Genomic DNA, 17,551 nt, shown 5'->3' with positions numbered 1-17,551 from the left:
GTAAATTCTGAGGTACTTAAAGATTATGTTTTTCTGGGCTCTGTGCTCTATCCATACATTGGGAAGCTGATGCCTACACAGAATTGCCACCTCTGTATAATCCATGGTCTGAGGGGGGAGGAGCAACAGTCATTGTTCTTTTGTTTCAGAGGACTGAACTGAACCATTTGTATGTTCAAAAAAAAGTCCTGAACTAAATTTGTGGTATATAAATGTAAAACTCAGTTAGTGCATTTCAAAATCTTGGTTGTAGTAGGGGATTCTAGAAAATAGGAAGTGCACAGGATCCCACTGGAATGGGTCTTGGGAAAAGTTGCTTCAGTTAAAAATATTCAAGCTAAGAGGCGCCAGGGTGGCTCATGGCTCAGTCTGTTAAGCATCTGATTCTTCATTTTGTCTCAGGTCATGATCTCACTGTGGGATCAAGCCTGGGGATGGGCTCTGTGCTGACAGTGGGAGCCTGTCGGCCCCTCCCCCATCACACTTGCCCTCTCTCAAAATAAATAAATAAATAAATAAATAAATATTAAAAAATACATATTCAAGCTAAAAAATGAGAGATGTTTCATTATATTACTTCTTTTCAATAAATCCACTGAAATCCCTTTGGAAGCAGACAGAGTAAATTAAAAGTTTAAAACCTGTGTTAGTTCTAATACTGATGCCATGTTTTTTCATGGTAATTACTACTGTGGATAGCTTGTCTGAGGACAGTTATTACATTCCCACGTTTGTGATGGAATAACTGAAGCACAAGTTTAAGCAAGGATGAAAAAAAATTTAAGAGGCTTTCATATCCATCTATAAAGCCTCCTAGAACAGTATCAAAAGTTTTAAATTGATCTGAACAGCCTTTATGACTTCTTCAACATACCAAGGAAGAGAGCAAGGCAGCGGGGGGAATGGCTCCCAGGGAACAGAGCATGATGTGAACTCCAAGACATCAGCCATTCCCTCAACTCCTATACTGGACAGGAAAAGAACCCGCAATTCACCTCGCTCCAGAATGCCTGGCCCTGGCAGTCTGGGTGTCCATGGCAATGGCAAACCAGACCTGGTGAAGCGTTAATAGCAGAAATGAGGTCTGATACTGTTTCTTCTTCCCACCCTCCATTTCCTCTCTCACCCTCAGGTGAGGGATTATGTGGTAGTCTTGACATCTTTTCTTTAAAATTTTTTTTTGCTTTTTAACACAGATCATTCCATGTCCAGAATGACAATTCTGCAAGAGGGAGGCAGGTGTGAGCAGGCTGTGGGGTGGGGAAAGAGGAAGGGCATGTTTCCAAGCCTTAGCAGCCAGTGGGCAGTATCTGATCCCAGGAAGGGCTGGACCCCTGGGAAGCACCCAGGTTTGGCTTGCCCTGCACGACCAGCAGTGAGCAATTGCACAGCCAGTGGTCATCCAGGCAGGGCAAGCCCCATGGGCAGGTGAGTTGCGCATAGAGGTGGAGGGGGCGGGTGAGTGAGAGGGCTGGTCAGAGGGACCCAGCTGACCTGGCTCACCCTGTGTAGGTGGGTACTGGTGATGATTAACTAGTAAGCTCTAAGAGCAGTGACAGAGATAGGACCGAGATCAGGGCTTGGCCCCAGCACCAGCTCTCCTGAGAAGCCTGAGTCATCTCTTCCTGATCTGAAACTTACCTTGACGTACTGGGGAAAATCTCTAAGTGAACTGTTGAACCTGTCCTGTTGGTTTGGAGATGAATGTAGGTGACAGGCACAGCCCCAGCATTGAGCAACATGGTGTTTATGGCTTTAAGGTTTCCTGCCAAAAGGTCTGGTGTCAGGCTAATGTCTCAGTACTCTTCTGTACTTAATTCTTCCAGCCTGTGATCCCTAGTCAAGATTTCTTTCTCTCTTCCCCCCACACCTCAGTCTCTTCTGCCCTGTGTCTGCATGCTTCCCCTTTCTTTACCCAAGTCACACTCTGAGCTCCCAACCTTTTATGGGAGGGCATTCTGGCTGCATGACAATCAAAGGCAGCCTGGAAGAGAAGATGGGGCCAATCTTATGATCTTATGAAAGTTCAACCTACCCAGACCCAAGGGGCTGTGGAGAGAGGTGTATCTGGATATATTTAAGGACCCTGGGGAATAGAGGAGGAAGGCACTTTAACACATTTTTTATCATGTAATAGTTCAGGAAACACATAGAGAATAACATTTTAAAATATGTATCCACCATTCAGCTTTATCAAATCTTAATTTCTGTCATATATGCTTCTGATGTCTTTAAGAAACGGGCCCCTACAGAGTGGTACATAAAGCTCCCGTCTGCTTTTCCCAGATTTCACTCCTCCCCTTCTAGCATCTACCCCACACTTGGTTGTATTTACATTTTACCTCATTTTATATACCCCTAAACAACAAGCTTTAGGTTTTAAAACTTTATATAAACCATATTATTCTATATACATTCTCCTGATCTTTTCTGTTCAGTGTTGGTTTTTGAGATTGGTTAATCTTACATATGTAGCTCACTTGACTCATTTTTATTATTTTAATTTTTTTTGAGAGACAGAGATAGAGAGAGGGAGAATCTTAAAAACAATTTTTTTTTAAACATTTATTCATTCCTGAGAGACAGAGAGAGACAGAGCATGAGCAGGAGAGGGGCAGAGAGAGAGGGAGACAGAATCCAAAGCAGACATCAGGCTCTGAGCTGTCAGCACAGAGTCTGACACGAGGCTTGAACTCACAAACCGTGAGATCATGACCTGAGCCGAAGTCGGCCACTCAACCAACTGAGCCATCCAGGCACCCCAAGAGAGAGAATATCTTAAGGAGGCTCCACACTCAGCACGGAATCTGATGCAGGGCTCAATCCCAAGATCCCAAGACCCTGGGATCATGACCCAAACTGAAATCAAGAGTCAGACGCTCAACCGACTGAGCCACCCAGGCGTCCCTCACTTGATTCATTTTCAACGGCAATGTCGTATTCCATTGTACAAATACACTCAATATATTTATCCACCTCCCTGTTGACAGACATTTAGGATACTCCCAATTTTTCGTATAGCAATGCTACATTCTTGTATATAAAAAGTTTTTTTTTAATTTTTTTTAATGTTTATTTATTTTTGACAGAGAGACAGAGCATGAGCAGGGGAGGGGCAGAGAGAGAGGGAGACACAGAATCCGAAGCAGGCTGCAGGCTCTGAACTGACAGCACAGAGCCCGATGCGGGGCTTGAACTCACAGACCGTGAGATCATGACCTGAGCTGAAGTCGGACGCTCAACCGACTGAGCCACCCAGGTGCCCCAAAAGATTTCTTATATATGTCTCCATATGACTGATACATTTGGATTTATTTCTACCATTGCATTTTGTGCTATTTACTCCATTTTTTTTAAAATACTCTTTTCATTTTCTTCCCAGACTGGATTTAATAGACTTTATTACATTTCCCTATTCTACTGATAAGTTATATACTCTATTTCTACTTATTACCATTATTATAGACTTAAATTTCAGACTTACAGACTGCTACATGTTCCCCAGTACCTGTTCTCCTCTCTCTCTCATACAAATAACAGCCTCCAACTTTCAACAGAGCACGTAGTTCTCCAGAATAAAGACTACGCTTTCCAATCTTCCCTGCTGCTGGGTACAACCATGTGAATGAGTTTTGATCAATGGGATATGAGGAGAAGCAATGAATGGAACCTTCGGGTCACCACTAAAACGGACGGGTTTGGAATATGGACATCATGGTGAACCTTCCTCTTCAAACCTACAGCAGACGTCACCCTAGAATTATATGGCTCATGTCTGGAATGTTACACGAGAGGGAAATAAACATCTGTCAGGTTTAAGCCATTGTGACCTTGGGTTCTTTCTTACAGCAGCTGAATTATAATCTAGCTAATACAGTAAGCACGGATTTTTAAAAAAATTTATACTGCTTAGACTCATTCTGCTTCCCAAATCTGAGGCTTCACATCTTTCAACAAGTTTGTGAGTTTTTAGAGGCGCCTGGGTGGCCCAGTTGGTTGAGCATCCAACTCTTGATTTCAGCTCAGGTCCTCATCTCACAGTCAAGGGATCAAGCCCCCACAGTGGGTTCCATGCTGACAGTGCAGAGCCTGCTTGGGATTCTCTTACTCTTCATCTCTCTCTCAGCCCCTAACCCACTTGTGCACACATTCATTCTCTCTCTCAAAATAAATATATATTTTTTTAAGTTTGGGAATTTTTAAACCATTATCTCTTTGAGTAATGTTCTCCTTCATTCTCTTTTCCACCTCTGGAACTTTATAGGATCTTGTCATTCTAGCATCCGTGTCTCAGTCTCCGTGCCTTTATCTCTCTGGGCTCCATTCTGGATGACTTTCTCAGGTCCACCTTTCCATTCATTAAGCTTGTCTCAATGGTGCCTAATCTGACATTTAATTTATCTATTGAACATTTAGTTATACAATGAAAACATTTTTTGCTTCTAGCAGTTCTATTTTGTTCTTTTTCAAGTCTACCTAATCTTTTTGAATAGCGTCTTATTCTTGCCTTGTGTGTTCAATCACTTCATTACATCTTCAATAATTTGAAGGAATTCAATTATATTCAATAATATTGAAGGAACTTGCCAACAGTTCCTTATTTGAAGTTCTTGAGGGACCTAGTCTACTTGTTTATTGTGTATGGGGACTCTAACTCAGTAAAAATTATTCTCTCAAGTATTTAGTCATTTTGGATCATATATTCATCTTTATCATGGCTTTTTTGCCTGTGAGGATCCTGTATAATCTGGGTTGAGGTTTTGTTTCTCCAGAGAGGTTCTGTGTCTGTATCTAGGGTCCTAGGGGTATCACTGGCCCAGAACTTAAGGTTCCTAATCCACACAAATAATATAAATTCTAATATTAAACCAATACTATCATCAGGTTCTCAGGGCGTACTTTCCTTTTGCTTTTTGTTTTTTGTGCCCAGAGCCTTGGCTAAGTCTGAGAAACTGTTCTGTCATCTCCCTGTCTTGGTAGATGATTTTCTTTTCCTTATCTTTTTATATTACTTTGACAGTCCTGATTTTTTTTTTTTTAAGTTTACTTATTTATTTTGAGAGAGAGAGAGACAGAGAGAGAATGTCAGCTTGGGAGGGGCTGAGAGAGAGAGAGAGAGAGAGAGAGAGAGAATCCCAAGCAGGCTCTGTGCTATCAGCACAGAGCCTGACTCACAGCTGATCCCACGAACCATGAGATCATGACTAAGCTGAAGTCAAGAGTCAGATGCTTAACCAACTGAGCCACCCAGGTGCCCCGACAGTACTGACTTTACATGAAAGTTTCAGTTTCAGCTCCAGCTTCCAACTGACCAGACATCATCTCCGTCTCCACAGATGCTAAAACTCAAACCTCAAACCTTTCATTACTACAAGGAGGCCGGCCACACAGCCCATCCCACTCAGCTGTCAGAGTTGAATACCACTTGGGTTCTACTTCTTCATTTCGCCGGCTGAGGATTCCTCCTACTCTTCTCAGTGCATGGCTCTGCACTGAGAAAAATATTTTAAATATTTAATCCAGTATTTCTAGGTGTTTCATAGCAGTCTTTCTTAAAGGTTATTTTGTGGTCCCTATCACTAGAAACAGAAGTCTCTTCCCTCTGAGATGTGTTTTAGACCAGCTGGAGGATCCTTACTTATCTTTTCCTTCCCTCCTACCCCTCCCCAGTCACATATCCTAAGGCAATGTTCTCAGACTATACAGTGTACAAAACTAATTTCTGGGAGCTTGTTAAACATGCAGATTATGAGCAGCATCCCCAGGATACCTGGATCAGGAGGACTGGGGTGGGGCCCAAGAATGCACATGCTTAGTAAGTGCTCCAGATTTCTGGCCTGGATAGTCCCACGACCACCCTTTGAGAACTACTATCTAAAGCCCATTTTCCTTTACCTGAGATGGCTGAATTCTACCCTTTCTCTTAGCAGTATCTGAACCATATCCATAGGAACCCTGCTGGTCTCTGTTTCGCAAAGCCTGAACTAGTAGACAGCAATGCCAACAGACCCAAAGTTCACAAGTTCTAGTCCAGGCTAGTCGAGGGCCATTACCCTCAGCAGTGGAAATGCAGGGGAAACGCCAATAACTTGTCTTCCTGGACTCCAGGTTGTGGGGCTATCATAAAACAGGCCTTTTACCCAGGCTTTACTAATAAAGACCTCGACATTACTTGGAGAGAGGTGGACTGATTTTTACTTTTGTACTATGAAGGAAGGGTTGGCTCAGGAGATGGATAATGTAAGCAAAACTAGAAAGAAAAGAGTTGATTCAACTAAGATAGATAGATAGATAGATAGACAGATAGACATAGGTATAGATAGATAGATAGATAGATTTTTTTTTTAGTACAGGACTCTACTCTCCAGACAGGTTATGCTCCAAAATGCCTCTGAAAGTCAGGTGTTTAGACTGTCTCTTCCCACAGAAACATTACAAATGGTGGTCAGTTTCCCAGACCAGCCCATCCACACCTGTAAAGATAATAATCGTTCCCATTTAAGACCTATTCCATGCCAGAACCTTTATATGTGTGACCTGATACAATTCTCAAAATAACTGTGAAAGGCAGACATTTGTGTCCCTGCCTTAGAGGTGAAGGGACTTGCTCAGGGTCACACAGCATAGCTAGTAAGTGGCAGAGCCAGGTGGGTCTGGCTCCAAAATCTGTGTCCTTGTCACTAGAAAATCAGGCTGCCTTTCATAGCTCGTCTGCTTAATACAGGGTGAACAGTAAAACATCGTCCCTTCTTCCCCACACTGAAAAAGAAATATTAAGGGAATAACAGAACTTCCACTACAGCCAGTTGACTCAAGAGGTAATGGAGGACCAAGGTGTCTATCGTTTCTCTGGAGCAGGAGAGAATGCATGATGATAGCTTAGTAAATTGCTTTGATTTGGGCTTAAAAAAGAAATAACTATCTTAGATTTCATTCTGCATGTGTGGAGGGCATCTTATTAAAAGTTCACCTTCTTGCAATGAGTAGTAAATAGGCCCTAGGGATCTAATGCACAGTATAGTGAATACAGACAAGAGTACTGTATTATAACCATCAAACTTGCTAGGAAACTGGAACTTCATTATTCTAACCCCTAAAAAGAAATGGCAATTACATAATGTGATAAAAGTGCTAATTACCACTACAAAGACAGCCACATTGCAAAATATAAATGTATCAGATTAACATGTGGTGTACCTTAAATTATATAATGTTATATGTCAAATATACTTCAATTAAAAATTAATTAATTAAGGGGCACCTGGGTGGCTCAGTAGGTTAAGCATCTGACTTCGGCTCAGGTCACAATCTCACAGTTCATGAGTTCGAGCCCGGTGTCAGGCTCTGTGCTGACAGCTCAGAGCCTGGAGCCTGCTTTGGATCCTGTGTCTCCATGTCTCTCTGCCCCTCCCCTGTTTGTGCTCTCTCTCTCTCTCTCAAAAATAAATAAAAATATTTTTAAAAATTAAAACAAAATTAATTAATACCTAGAAAAAACAAAGTTTACCTTCTCTAACTCTCCCTCTCTAACTCCTGCCCTAGTGGACACAGACCTCTGAGATGAGGTTAGGTCTCCAGGACTCACCTTGTCAGCCAGCAGCTCCCTGATCTTGCTGGCCTGCAGGCGGAACCGGAAGAGCTGGGTTTCCAAGGCCAGGCAGCGCTTCTGCCAGTCTACGCTGGCTCGGGTCTCCACCTTGAGTTCTGCCATGATGGAATCCACTTCTGGCTACTCCAGGGAGCCCTGAGAACCAGCACACAGCAAGAGGAGAAGATCAAGAAGTGTGTGAGGAGGAGGGTAGAGAATACAGGGCTACGGGCTGTGAGTTAGTTGCTCTCCCTGTGTCCCATTGTCACCTTTCTTAGCTCAATGTGTCCTGTTCCAACGTAAGTTAGCTGGGCAAACTCAGGAAATCACGAAATGTGAGAAACTGTAAGGAGAATTGGACCTCATCTGTGTTTCATTCAGTTATCCATTTAACAAATATGTATCCATTCAATAGACATTTATACGCCAGACACCCTTCTAGGCACTGGAGATGCAAAGGTAAATAAAAGAGGCCCCCTTATCTTTGAGTTTTCCAGGGAACTCAGGAAAATCTAAGAGAGAATGTAGTCACAATTGCTAATCAATATGCAGATAAATGGGAACAGGGAAATGGGGTAGACTATGGGAGAGGGATAAAGAGGGGACGATGTTTAGGGAAGGCTTAAAGTGAGTGACATTCATTTGAGATCATATAGCTAACTGGAGGCAGAACCCTGATTTCCAGTTTATTACTGATTCTACTACATCTATATAATGTATTTATGTATGTAAATATGTAAATATTTATGTATTTATTTACTTTTAACAAATCGTAATTCTGCATTCCTTCCTTCCTTGGATCCATCTATTCATTCTTTCTTTCAAGTAGGTTCCACACCCAGTGTGGGGCTTGAATTCACGACCCATAGATCAAGAGTTGCATGCTTCACCGACTGAACCAGCCAGGCACCCCCACTCAGAGATTTTTGATGAGAAAAAATGGAATGAAAATCCAAAGCTTTGCATGTCCTTGACAATTTCCTATTTAGTTGGGATTCTGTCAGTTGTCATTGAATCATCCTCCTCTGAAACAGATTCTCACTCTAAGTTCTAAAATATAAACCAAAAAAAATTGGTAGACATTTTGCTGTAACCTCTGGAGAATGCCACAAGTCCTTGGGAAACAATGATACAAATTCAGACACCTATAATATCGCCAGTCAGGGGAATTTATCCAGATGTCTCTTGGATAAATTTTAGAGAAGACAACTGGTTGGGGATGAGAAAATGAAGCAGCATGTATGAGTATGCACGAGAGAGGACACAAGCAGAGTGAACACAGGGGAGAGATGGGCTGGAAAACATACCTGCCATCAGAACTTTTAAAATCCTCCCTGCTACTAATAATTACACTTGACCACCAGCATAAATTTGGTCTGTCCCAAACCATGACACATGATTACTCTAGTATTAGGTGATTTTTAAGGAATGACTTATTTTTTTAGGTTGATAATATGTTTAAAATGTGATCTGTCAGAGATACGTAAGACTTACAGCTGAAATGATATAATGTCTGGGGGTCAGCAGTGGTCTAGGAAGGAAATACATGAAATCAGATTTATCAAAATATTTCCAAGTTTTTAAGCTGGGTAATAGGTACATGGGAGTTCTTTATATTGGCCTTTTTACTTGAATATATGCCTAGAATTTTCTGTAACAAAACTTTATTTTTTTAAATCCCTTTTCCTTTCTTTTTAAAAAAAAAAAATTTTTTTTTTAACGTTTATTTATTTTTGAGACAGAGAGAGACAGACCATGAACAGGGGAGGGGCAGAGAGAGAGGGAGACACAGAATCCGAAACAGGCTCCAGGCTCTGAGCTGTTAGCACAGAGCCTGATGCGGGGCTCGAACCCACGGACCGTGAGATCATGACCTGAGCCGAAGTCGGACGCTCAACCGACCAAGCCACCCAGGCGCCCCCCTTTTCCTTTCTTTAGGAGCCACATGCCTCAGAAAACCCAGTCACCTCCTGCCCTGTTGCCAAATACCGTCTTGGTGACCAGTGAGTCTGTCTTTAATGTGTTAACCACCAATACTGCTTCCCACCTCACATTTGACTTTTACATGGATCTTTCTCTCATACCACAAATAGCTATCATTTACTGGGTTCTCAGTGTATGCCAGGCATGTGTGGTCTCTTTAATCCTCATGACAACACATAAGACAAGGTGTGGGCACTACTGTCTACACTCTCACATGAGGACACTGAGGAACTGAGAGACTAAATAACTTATACAAAGAGTTCTAGAGCTAGTAAGTAGTGGGGCTGGAGTTCTCGTCCCAAAGTTCCTGCTCTTAGCAACTCTGCTCTTTACACATCCAGAAACTTGAAAGAATTTTGATCTCACAAAGAGTGAGCTGGATTGTTAAGAATGAGAGAAATATTTTACAGGACCTTTTAGGATCCTTGGCAGGATCCTTGGTAGGATATTAGGGTGAACCTGTATTCAAGAGTTTCCAGGGCATCCTGGTCTCAAACCATAACCTGACACCATAACCTTCATAAGCACAGACATTTATCCTATATCCAGACTTTTCATTTAAAAAGCAGCGTCAGTAGACCTGCAGAGAAAGGCCCAACAATTAAACACTGATGAGTCTAGTGTCTGCATCTTTCGGTTCTGGGCTGCTCAGAACACTGAACGCATGACCTCAGCCCTGCTCTCCCGGAACTGTCATCCCAAACAATCCCAACATTGTGACCTCCCAGCAATCCCCACCTCAAAAGACTGGGACCGACTGGAACGGGGAGGAAGACAAAAGGCAAAAACAAAACATGACCTTCTCTGAGCTAAGATCACAGCTGAAAAGACAAAACAACCTTGTGGGGCCTCCAGAGAAGGCCAGAGGCTTCATGTTTGATTTGCTTTGTCCTTTGGCGGGGGGGGGGGGGGGGGGGGGGGGTTGCTTTTCCTCGTATAAATAAAAAAAGTGGTAGATCTGAACATAGGACCTGAGTGTCTTGCAACCTAGCTTGGGGCTAAGCATTAGCAGTAAAAACACACAAGTAAAACCTAGGGAGAGGAGAAACTTAATTCTTTTGTGGCACCCTCTTATTGACTGTCAAACTACAGCTCAGATTCCAAGAGGACAGTGGAAAACCAATCATCAAAATCTCCAGGAGCTTGGAAATAAAACATATCATTGGCCTCTGCCTGGTCCTGATATCTGAAATTATCTCTAGACTGCAGGGAGTGCTTTCCCAATCAAGCATCCTATGACATCACACTTTCGAATAGATCAAGTGCTCTGCTTAAACCTCTCCCTGCCCAGGGCACGCTAATGTCAGGGGCGGGGTGGGGGGGTGGGGGTGGCGCGGAAAGAGTTGCGCTGGGCTTGTCTTAGCATGTGAGGAGAGCTACGGGGTTTCGAAAGGGAACTGGAGCAAGGTGCCTGCTGCCAAGCGCGTGGCCCAGAGGCTCTTCCGACAGAAGCAGGTGGTTGCTGCGGCAGCTAGAAAACATGAGGCAAAACATAAAAGCAAAATACCAGTACAGTGAACTTCACCTGCTTGGTCACTTGTACTTGTACCTCTCATAAAGACTTGCAAAGATGAGCAGAAATTAACTTAAAGAACAGTTTTTAACTTTCCAAAGCACTGTATAGGAGTTATTTCTCTCCTTATCCTCTCAATATCCCTGAGATGTAGGACAAGTGATACTATTCACAGTGAACAGATAGATGAGAAAACCCAGGGCATCCGTGCCTTGAGACATAGAGCTAAGCAGTGTCAAAGCTGGGCCAAGAATGATCTCCCAGCATACAGAACATCCTCTTTCCGTGAAGATGCTTCAGTAGTGGTGGTGGAGTCTCATGCTACCCGGCTAGCCTAACACAGATAGAACATTAATGGCAAAATAGGTGGGGAAATGAGAGAAGGGACAAAACCCAGCTCAACTGTTCTCTTTGTTTTTTAGTCTGGAAAGCTTCAAATATACATAAGAAGTAGGGAGAATAGTACAATAAATCCCCATGCACCCTCCCCCGAGCTACAATGGTTGACTCACGGCCACTCTTGTGAAATCCACTTCTCTTGATTCGTATTAGTGCCCAGCAGACTACACTGCCCAGCAAGTGACCACACAGCCTTGACTCCTGCTTTGGAACTCCCTACGTCCTCCAGCATCCTGGGGTGACACAGCCACAAGGCTGGAGGAGCATGCCTCAGAGGCAGGGGCTGCATGCAGGATGGGTGATGAAAAGGGGGCATAGGGAGTCCTTAGGTGACCTCAGACTTTGAGCCTGTATCAGAGAAAACACAGACTTGACCTGGGATGGCTCTGGAAGGTTTAGGGATTTGACCAGAAATTGACAAAATGCTGAGATTAAATTTAATTCAACCAACTTTTGTGAAGTGATTTCTACGTGCAAGGTTGGGGACATAAAGATGAATTAAAGATCCCATGGCTTGTAGGGCTCAGGTCTACAGTCTGAATATCCTGGAACTTCCCTACAAAGAGGACCAGTCAATACAAGAACCTAAAGGAAAGAGGGCAGAGGCCACTGCAGGAGGCTTCAGAAGGTAACAGGAACTCTGTTCTGGGTACAATTTCCACTGGGCTCTCCTGTGTCGCCTCACTATGGTTCACTCTGAATGTGAGCACCTTTTGTGATTTCCACTTGCTAGTGGTAGGCTACCATCATCTTCTACAAGTGCTAGACTAGACTGACTACCTGCCCAACTATGGGAAAGGAAGAGCTTTGTGCCCCTTTTCTGGGGACGGAGCTGGGGGAGGGTGAGTGCATACAGGGGCATAGCTCCCTATGACCGCACCATGTCATCTGATCAAGCCAACAATTTGTGTTTTACTCTTGGGTGCTGAGGCAGCACATTTCACAATGTTGGAAGAAACAGGAAAAGGTGAGCATGTTCCAGCCTTCGGGGATCTAAATACCAGAAAGGACTAAGACAATCACGAATAGCATCCTTTGAGAACAAAACCAGTAAAGGGAAACAGCAGGGTGTAGTACTTCCGATCCCCTCTCCTGGTGCCAAACAAGCCTGGGTTTGAGTACTGGCTCAGGCACTAATTAATCATGTGACCTTAAGCCATTTGCCTAACTCTCTGAGCCTCAGCTCCATTTTGAAATTGAGAGCAGTAATATTTGAAAAGGAGGGCAATAATATTAGGTTGAATCATGGAATTATCAACATTTAACCATGTTTTGACCTTCAAAAAATGGCAATTTCATAGGCACACTAGGTCATATTTTTTTGAGAATTAAAGGAGATATCACAAAAGCCTGGCACACAGCACTCCATATTGATAGCTACTATCAACAAAGAAAAGGCAAACCAACAGTGCCTCGGCGTACTAGGAGATGTGGCTCATAGATGTGCTCACTACCAGATCTACCTCAGAGAGGTGAGGGGATATTTAAAGACTATTTTACCACTTTTTTTTTTTTAAGTTTATGTGTTTATCTTGAGAGAGAGCATGAATGGGGGGGTGAGGGAGGAACAGTGAGAGTGAGACAGAGAGAGAGAGAGAGAGAGAGAGAGAGAGAGAGAGAATCTCAAACAGGCTCCACACTCAGCACGGAGCGTGAGTCAGGGCTCAATCCCATGACCATGAGATCACGACTTGAGCCGAAATCAAGAGTTGGGTGCTTAACTGACTAAGCCACCCAGGTGCCCCTTTATCTCTTTATTTTTGAGTACTGAACAAAAGTGTATATGGTACAAAGTAAGGCTTCGTCCCACCTTGTCCCTCAGCCACAGTGTTATGGGGTTTTGTGTCTTCCAGAAATATCCAGTGTAGACACAAGCATTCTTATACATGTTGCATACACATACACAAACACAAATGGTAGCACACTCTACACGCTGTCCTTAACCTATAACTTAGAGATCTTCCTGTATCAACATACATACCCACTCCGTCTTCCCTCCATTCTCTTTAACAGCTTTATTGTTTTCTACCGTGTAGCTATTACATGACTTAAGAGTCCCTTATTTTTTTTATAAAGCTTTTTATAACTTTAAAAAATTATTTACTTATTTTGAGAGAGAGAAAGAGAGAGAACATGCATGAGAGCAGGGGAAGGGCAGAGAGAGAGAGAGAGGGAGAGAGAGAATCCCAACAGGCTCCACACCGTGAGTGTGGGGTTCGATCTCATGAACTGTGAGATCATAACCTGAGCCAAAATCAAGAGTTAGACGCTTAACTGACTGAGCCACCCAGGTGCCCCAAGAGTCCCTTACTAACACACATTTGGGTTGTTTGAAAACTTTTGCTAAAATAAACAATGCTGCAACAAATATATGTCATTTCATATACATAAGAGTATATCTGAAGGATAAAATCCCAGAAATGGAATTGTAGCGTTGAGAACACGTTTTTAAATGGCCAAATTGTCCAGATTGCCTTTTCCGAGACTATTCTAATTCATACTCCATCCAGCAATAAGTGCCTGTTTTCCCACGGAGGAGGTCAGTTTCGAATTCATTTTTGACAGAAGGGAGAGACGGCTCAACTGGGCTATCCAGAGAAGACTCAGCTGGGCTATCCAGAGAATGCCGGATGGTGGCTCAGCAGCCAGCCTGCTGTGAACTCACCCAGATCAGGACTGAGAAAATCCTCGCACCTTAACCTCAGCATGTACAGCATCTATACAACACTCTTCAAACCAAAAGGGGCACAGAGTTCCCCACATGGAAACACAGCCTCACAGAGAGAAGGGAATAGTAAAGAGGAGTGCACAATGGGGGAGCAGAGTAGGAGGTACATGTTTCTTCCGGGGAGCTGGTGACTTCTGAGGAGGGCAGAAGGGGCCCCACATTTTCTCAACTCAGTTGTTAGTCTCAATGAGTCTGAGACCACAGGGGGTAGGTACCCTGTCATAACCCAGCTCTGAGCAGGCCTCCAAAGCAGTCTATGAGAGGGAAGGTAACTGATAATGGACTACACCCCACCTTAAGGAATTTAGGAGGCTTGGGTTTGAGTTTTGCCTTTTCCACTTTTTAGCTATATAACCTTGGGCAGATCACAATTTGTCTGAGACTGTTTCCTTCTTTATAAAATGGGGATAACAGTATGCAGAAACACTAGGTAACTGATGTTAGTTAAGTGACGTTACCACATGTAGAGTTTGGAACACAGAAGACAGTCCAAAAAGCCTGAGGAAAGAATCCACGACTTTTCCATTGAAATTGTTATTAAAATGATCTTTCAAGTGGAAACTGTACCAGGAACTAAGGTTCTGTCCAAAAGAGTTTATGAGATGGACTCACAGTAAAAGCTTACGGAGATGTCCTGGCAGGGAGGAAACCCACACGGGGCGGATTCTACTTCCAGGTGAGGGTCTTCACTGCCGCTGCTACCCGCATTAAGGCTTCCTGGTCCCTGGTGATAAAGTCACTACGGCTCCTAGGACACAAAGCTACTGCTGTCACTCGGTGCCCAACTTGTTTTCTTTTCTGCTTGGCTGACCTGTCTCTAGGAGTCTAGCCGGACCAACAGAATCCCTAAGAGAACTACCGAGAAACCACAGAGGAGATTACCTGAGACGAGGCGGGGAGGAGGGCGGGAGTCGGAAAGCGAGAGGGCAAGAGAGCGCTCGGCAACGCAGTGGGACGCCTGCAAGTGCGCCCGAGGGCCCTTCCCGGGGGCAACCGGCTCGAGCCGGTCCCAAACTCCCGCTCCTCCCGGGAAAGGCGACTCCTCGCCGCTTGGTGCGAGTCCCCCGAGTCCGACCACGGCTGCCAGCGCCCTCAGCGCCAGGCGGGGAGGCACCTGCTCTGGAATCGCCCTCCGGCAGGAGGGAGCCCTTCCTCTCCGCTCCGCCAAACACCTCCCCGCCAGCGCACACCGCCAAGCCCGTCCCTGCCTGCGAGGCGCGCGCGGCCGCTCACCTCCCGCCAGCTCGCGGACGCTCCCGCCGCCCACCCGGCACACGGGCGCCCTCCGCGCGCGTCCGCCGCTGACCTTACGTCCTTCTAGCCCGAGTCCGCGGCGACCGCCGGGTCTCCGCTCCGCGGCAGCAGGGGTCGCGGTGGGCGGGGCGGGGGCCGGGCGGGGTGCCCGCGGGCTGGCCGCACAAAGCCAAGCCCGGCCTCGCGGCGCCCCATTCAGAGCCGCGCCGCGCCCCCTCCTCCCGGGCCGCTGCTTAAAGGCCGAGCGCCGGCGCGGCTCCTCGGGCGGCTCGCGGAGAGGCACAGGAAATGACCTCAGCAGGCTCCAGCCTCCCACCTCTCCGCGCCGCCCGGCTCGTCCCTGGGGCGGCGGGGTCTCCCGGCCCCCGGTCCGAGCTCTCCGCGGGGACCGCACCAGCCGCGGAGGGCGGCCGGGAGCCCCGGGAGCTGCTCAGCGCCCGGCCAGCTTGGGACCTTCGCAGGATGGGGCGCAAGACCAGACCTCACCCCCCAAAGGAGGTTCCAGCATTTGCTGGCAATCTGTGAGAACTGTAACGCCCGGATATTTAGAGCAGAAGTCCTTATTTCCAACAGGCTGTGCCACTGCCAGACCCAGGTTATGATTTGTAATTTGGGGGAAAAAAAAAAGTCACCGTGGCCCCGAGTGTACTTCGCTTGCTTATGTACGTTTGTCTATGCATTATTTATGTTGAAGGAGCAGGCCGAGGAGCCAGAAAGGCAAACCGGACGCTGCCTGCTGGGCAGCTAGAGCAGTCTTCATACCCTCGTTCTACAAGGGCTTGCAGTCCCTTAGCGCACCGGTACAGTCCTACACTCAGAGTGGATTGGCACACTCGACTTTTTTGGTTAGGCGGGTTTGGGGTAAAGAAGATGAATATGGAGACTATAGGAGGAAAGGAGCCACGTTTCAAACGGCGTTCTTGGCCAGTCCTGCAGGCTCTCTGTCCAGGCCTGAACCGAGGCAATCACCACCAGGACCCACTTCTGCAAAGGGGCTTGGAAAACTCACTCCGGGCCTTAATGAAGGATCCTCTGGCTCCACCCCAAGTTTGAATTTGAATCTCTAGAGGTGAGGCTGTCAGATTACCCAGCTAACAACTTCCCCAGGCAATTCCCCTGCACAATTTTGAGAGCCCAGATACTATAGAAAGCTAGTCCCAGTAGCAGTAGTTTAGGAGGCCAAGGGCAAAAGTTCAACTGGGCCAATGGGACTCCAGGGCTGAACTTGCAAATGGATTCATAGCTCCTGGGGATTGAGATAGGTCAACCCCAGACTGTGGGACACTGGCCTCTGCTATCCCTTCAACACTCAGGAAGATGCCTAAGGAAGCCCAAAAGCAAGTCTTCTGGAGTTTGTTAAGGATGATTCATTGGTTCATTCATGCTTTTATTCACCTTCATGAACATTAGATTTCAAATAATATAAAAGGGCTAACAATGAAAAATGTTTACCTCCCACCCTGTCCTGTCCCCCAGATCACTCCTCCCCAAACACAGAATTTTCTTTCAAGATATTTTATCTATAAAGCATTCATAAATACATATGCATTCATATGTTTGTATACAGTTGACCCTTGAACAGCATTGATACGAACTGCACAGGTCCACTTATACATGGATCTTATTCAATAAATCTATTGCAAATGTTTTTTGGAGATTTGCAACAATTTCAAAAAACTTGCAGATGAGCCACATGCCTAGAAATACCAAAAAAAAAAAAAAATTAGTATTATTGGAAGAATATGGTATTTAATACATATAATGTACAAACTATGTGTTAATCAACTTTTTGTTATCAGTAAGGTTTCCAGTCAACAGTGGGCTACTAATTAAGTTTTTGGGGAGTCAAAAGTTATACTCAGATTTTCATTTAATTTTTTAAGTTTATTCATTTATTTTGAGAGGAAGAGAAAGAGAATGTGTGTGAGCGAGCAGGGGAGGGGCAGAGAGAGAGGGAGAGACAAAATCCTAAGCAGGCTCTGCAGAGTCAGCACAGAGCCTTGTGGGGGGCTTGAACTCATGAACTGTGAGATCATGATCTGAGCTGAAACCGAGAGTCAGACGGACACTCAACCAACTGAGCCAG

General features: G+C 45.0%; 1 protein-coding gene and 1 long non-coding RNA gene across 10 annotated transcripts in view; one reads left to right on the top strand and one right to left on the bottom strand.

Annotated features, from left to right (window-relative positions):
• The window catches only part of PLEKHH1 (pleckstrin homology, MyTH4 and FERM domain containing H1), a 54,066-nt gene extending 38,327 nt beyond the window's left edge, over positions 1–15,739 (bottom strand). For 3 of the 9 annotated variants that reach the window (XM_045451351.1, XM_045451356.1, XM_045451357.1), the window contains exons 1-2: positions 15,445–15,739; positions 7,586–7,744 (exon numbers count right to left, since the gene is read on the bottom strand). In XM_045451351.1, the coding sequence (XP_045307307.1) occupies positions 7,586–7,711 (126 nt within the window). In that variant the 5' untranslated portion in view covers positions 7,712–7,744; positions 15,445–15,739. The remainder of the gene's footprint in view (positions 1–7,585; positions 7,745–15,444) is intronic. The other 6 variants (XM_045451354.1, XM_045451353.1, XM_045451358.1 and 3 more) reach the window with 4 other exon arrangements.
• LOC123584024 lies at positions 483–3,819 on the top strand. The gene is made up of 2 exons (XR_006705119.1): positions 483–1,082; positions 3,558–3,819. It is a non-coding gene; the product is annotated as an uncharacterized LOC123584024 (long non-coding RNA).
• Positions 15,740–17,551: the final 1,812 nt, after the last annotated feature.

The sequence above is a fragment of the Leopardus geoffroyi genome, chromosome B3 (genome assembly GCF_018350155.1).
Source record: "Leopardus geoffroyi isolate Oge1 chromosome B3, O.geoffroyi_Oge1_pat1.0, whole genome shotgun sequence".
Lineage (NCBI taxonomy): Eukaryota > Metazoa > Chordata > Mammalia > Carnivora > Felidae > Leopardus > Leopardus geoffroyi.
Note: the sequence above shows the minus strand (reverse complement) of the source record. Positions and strands in the feature narration are given on the sequence as shown.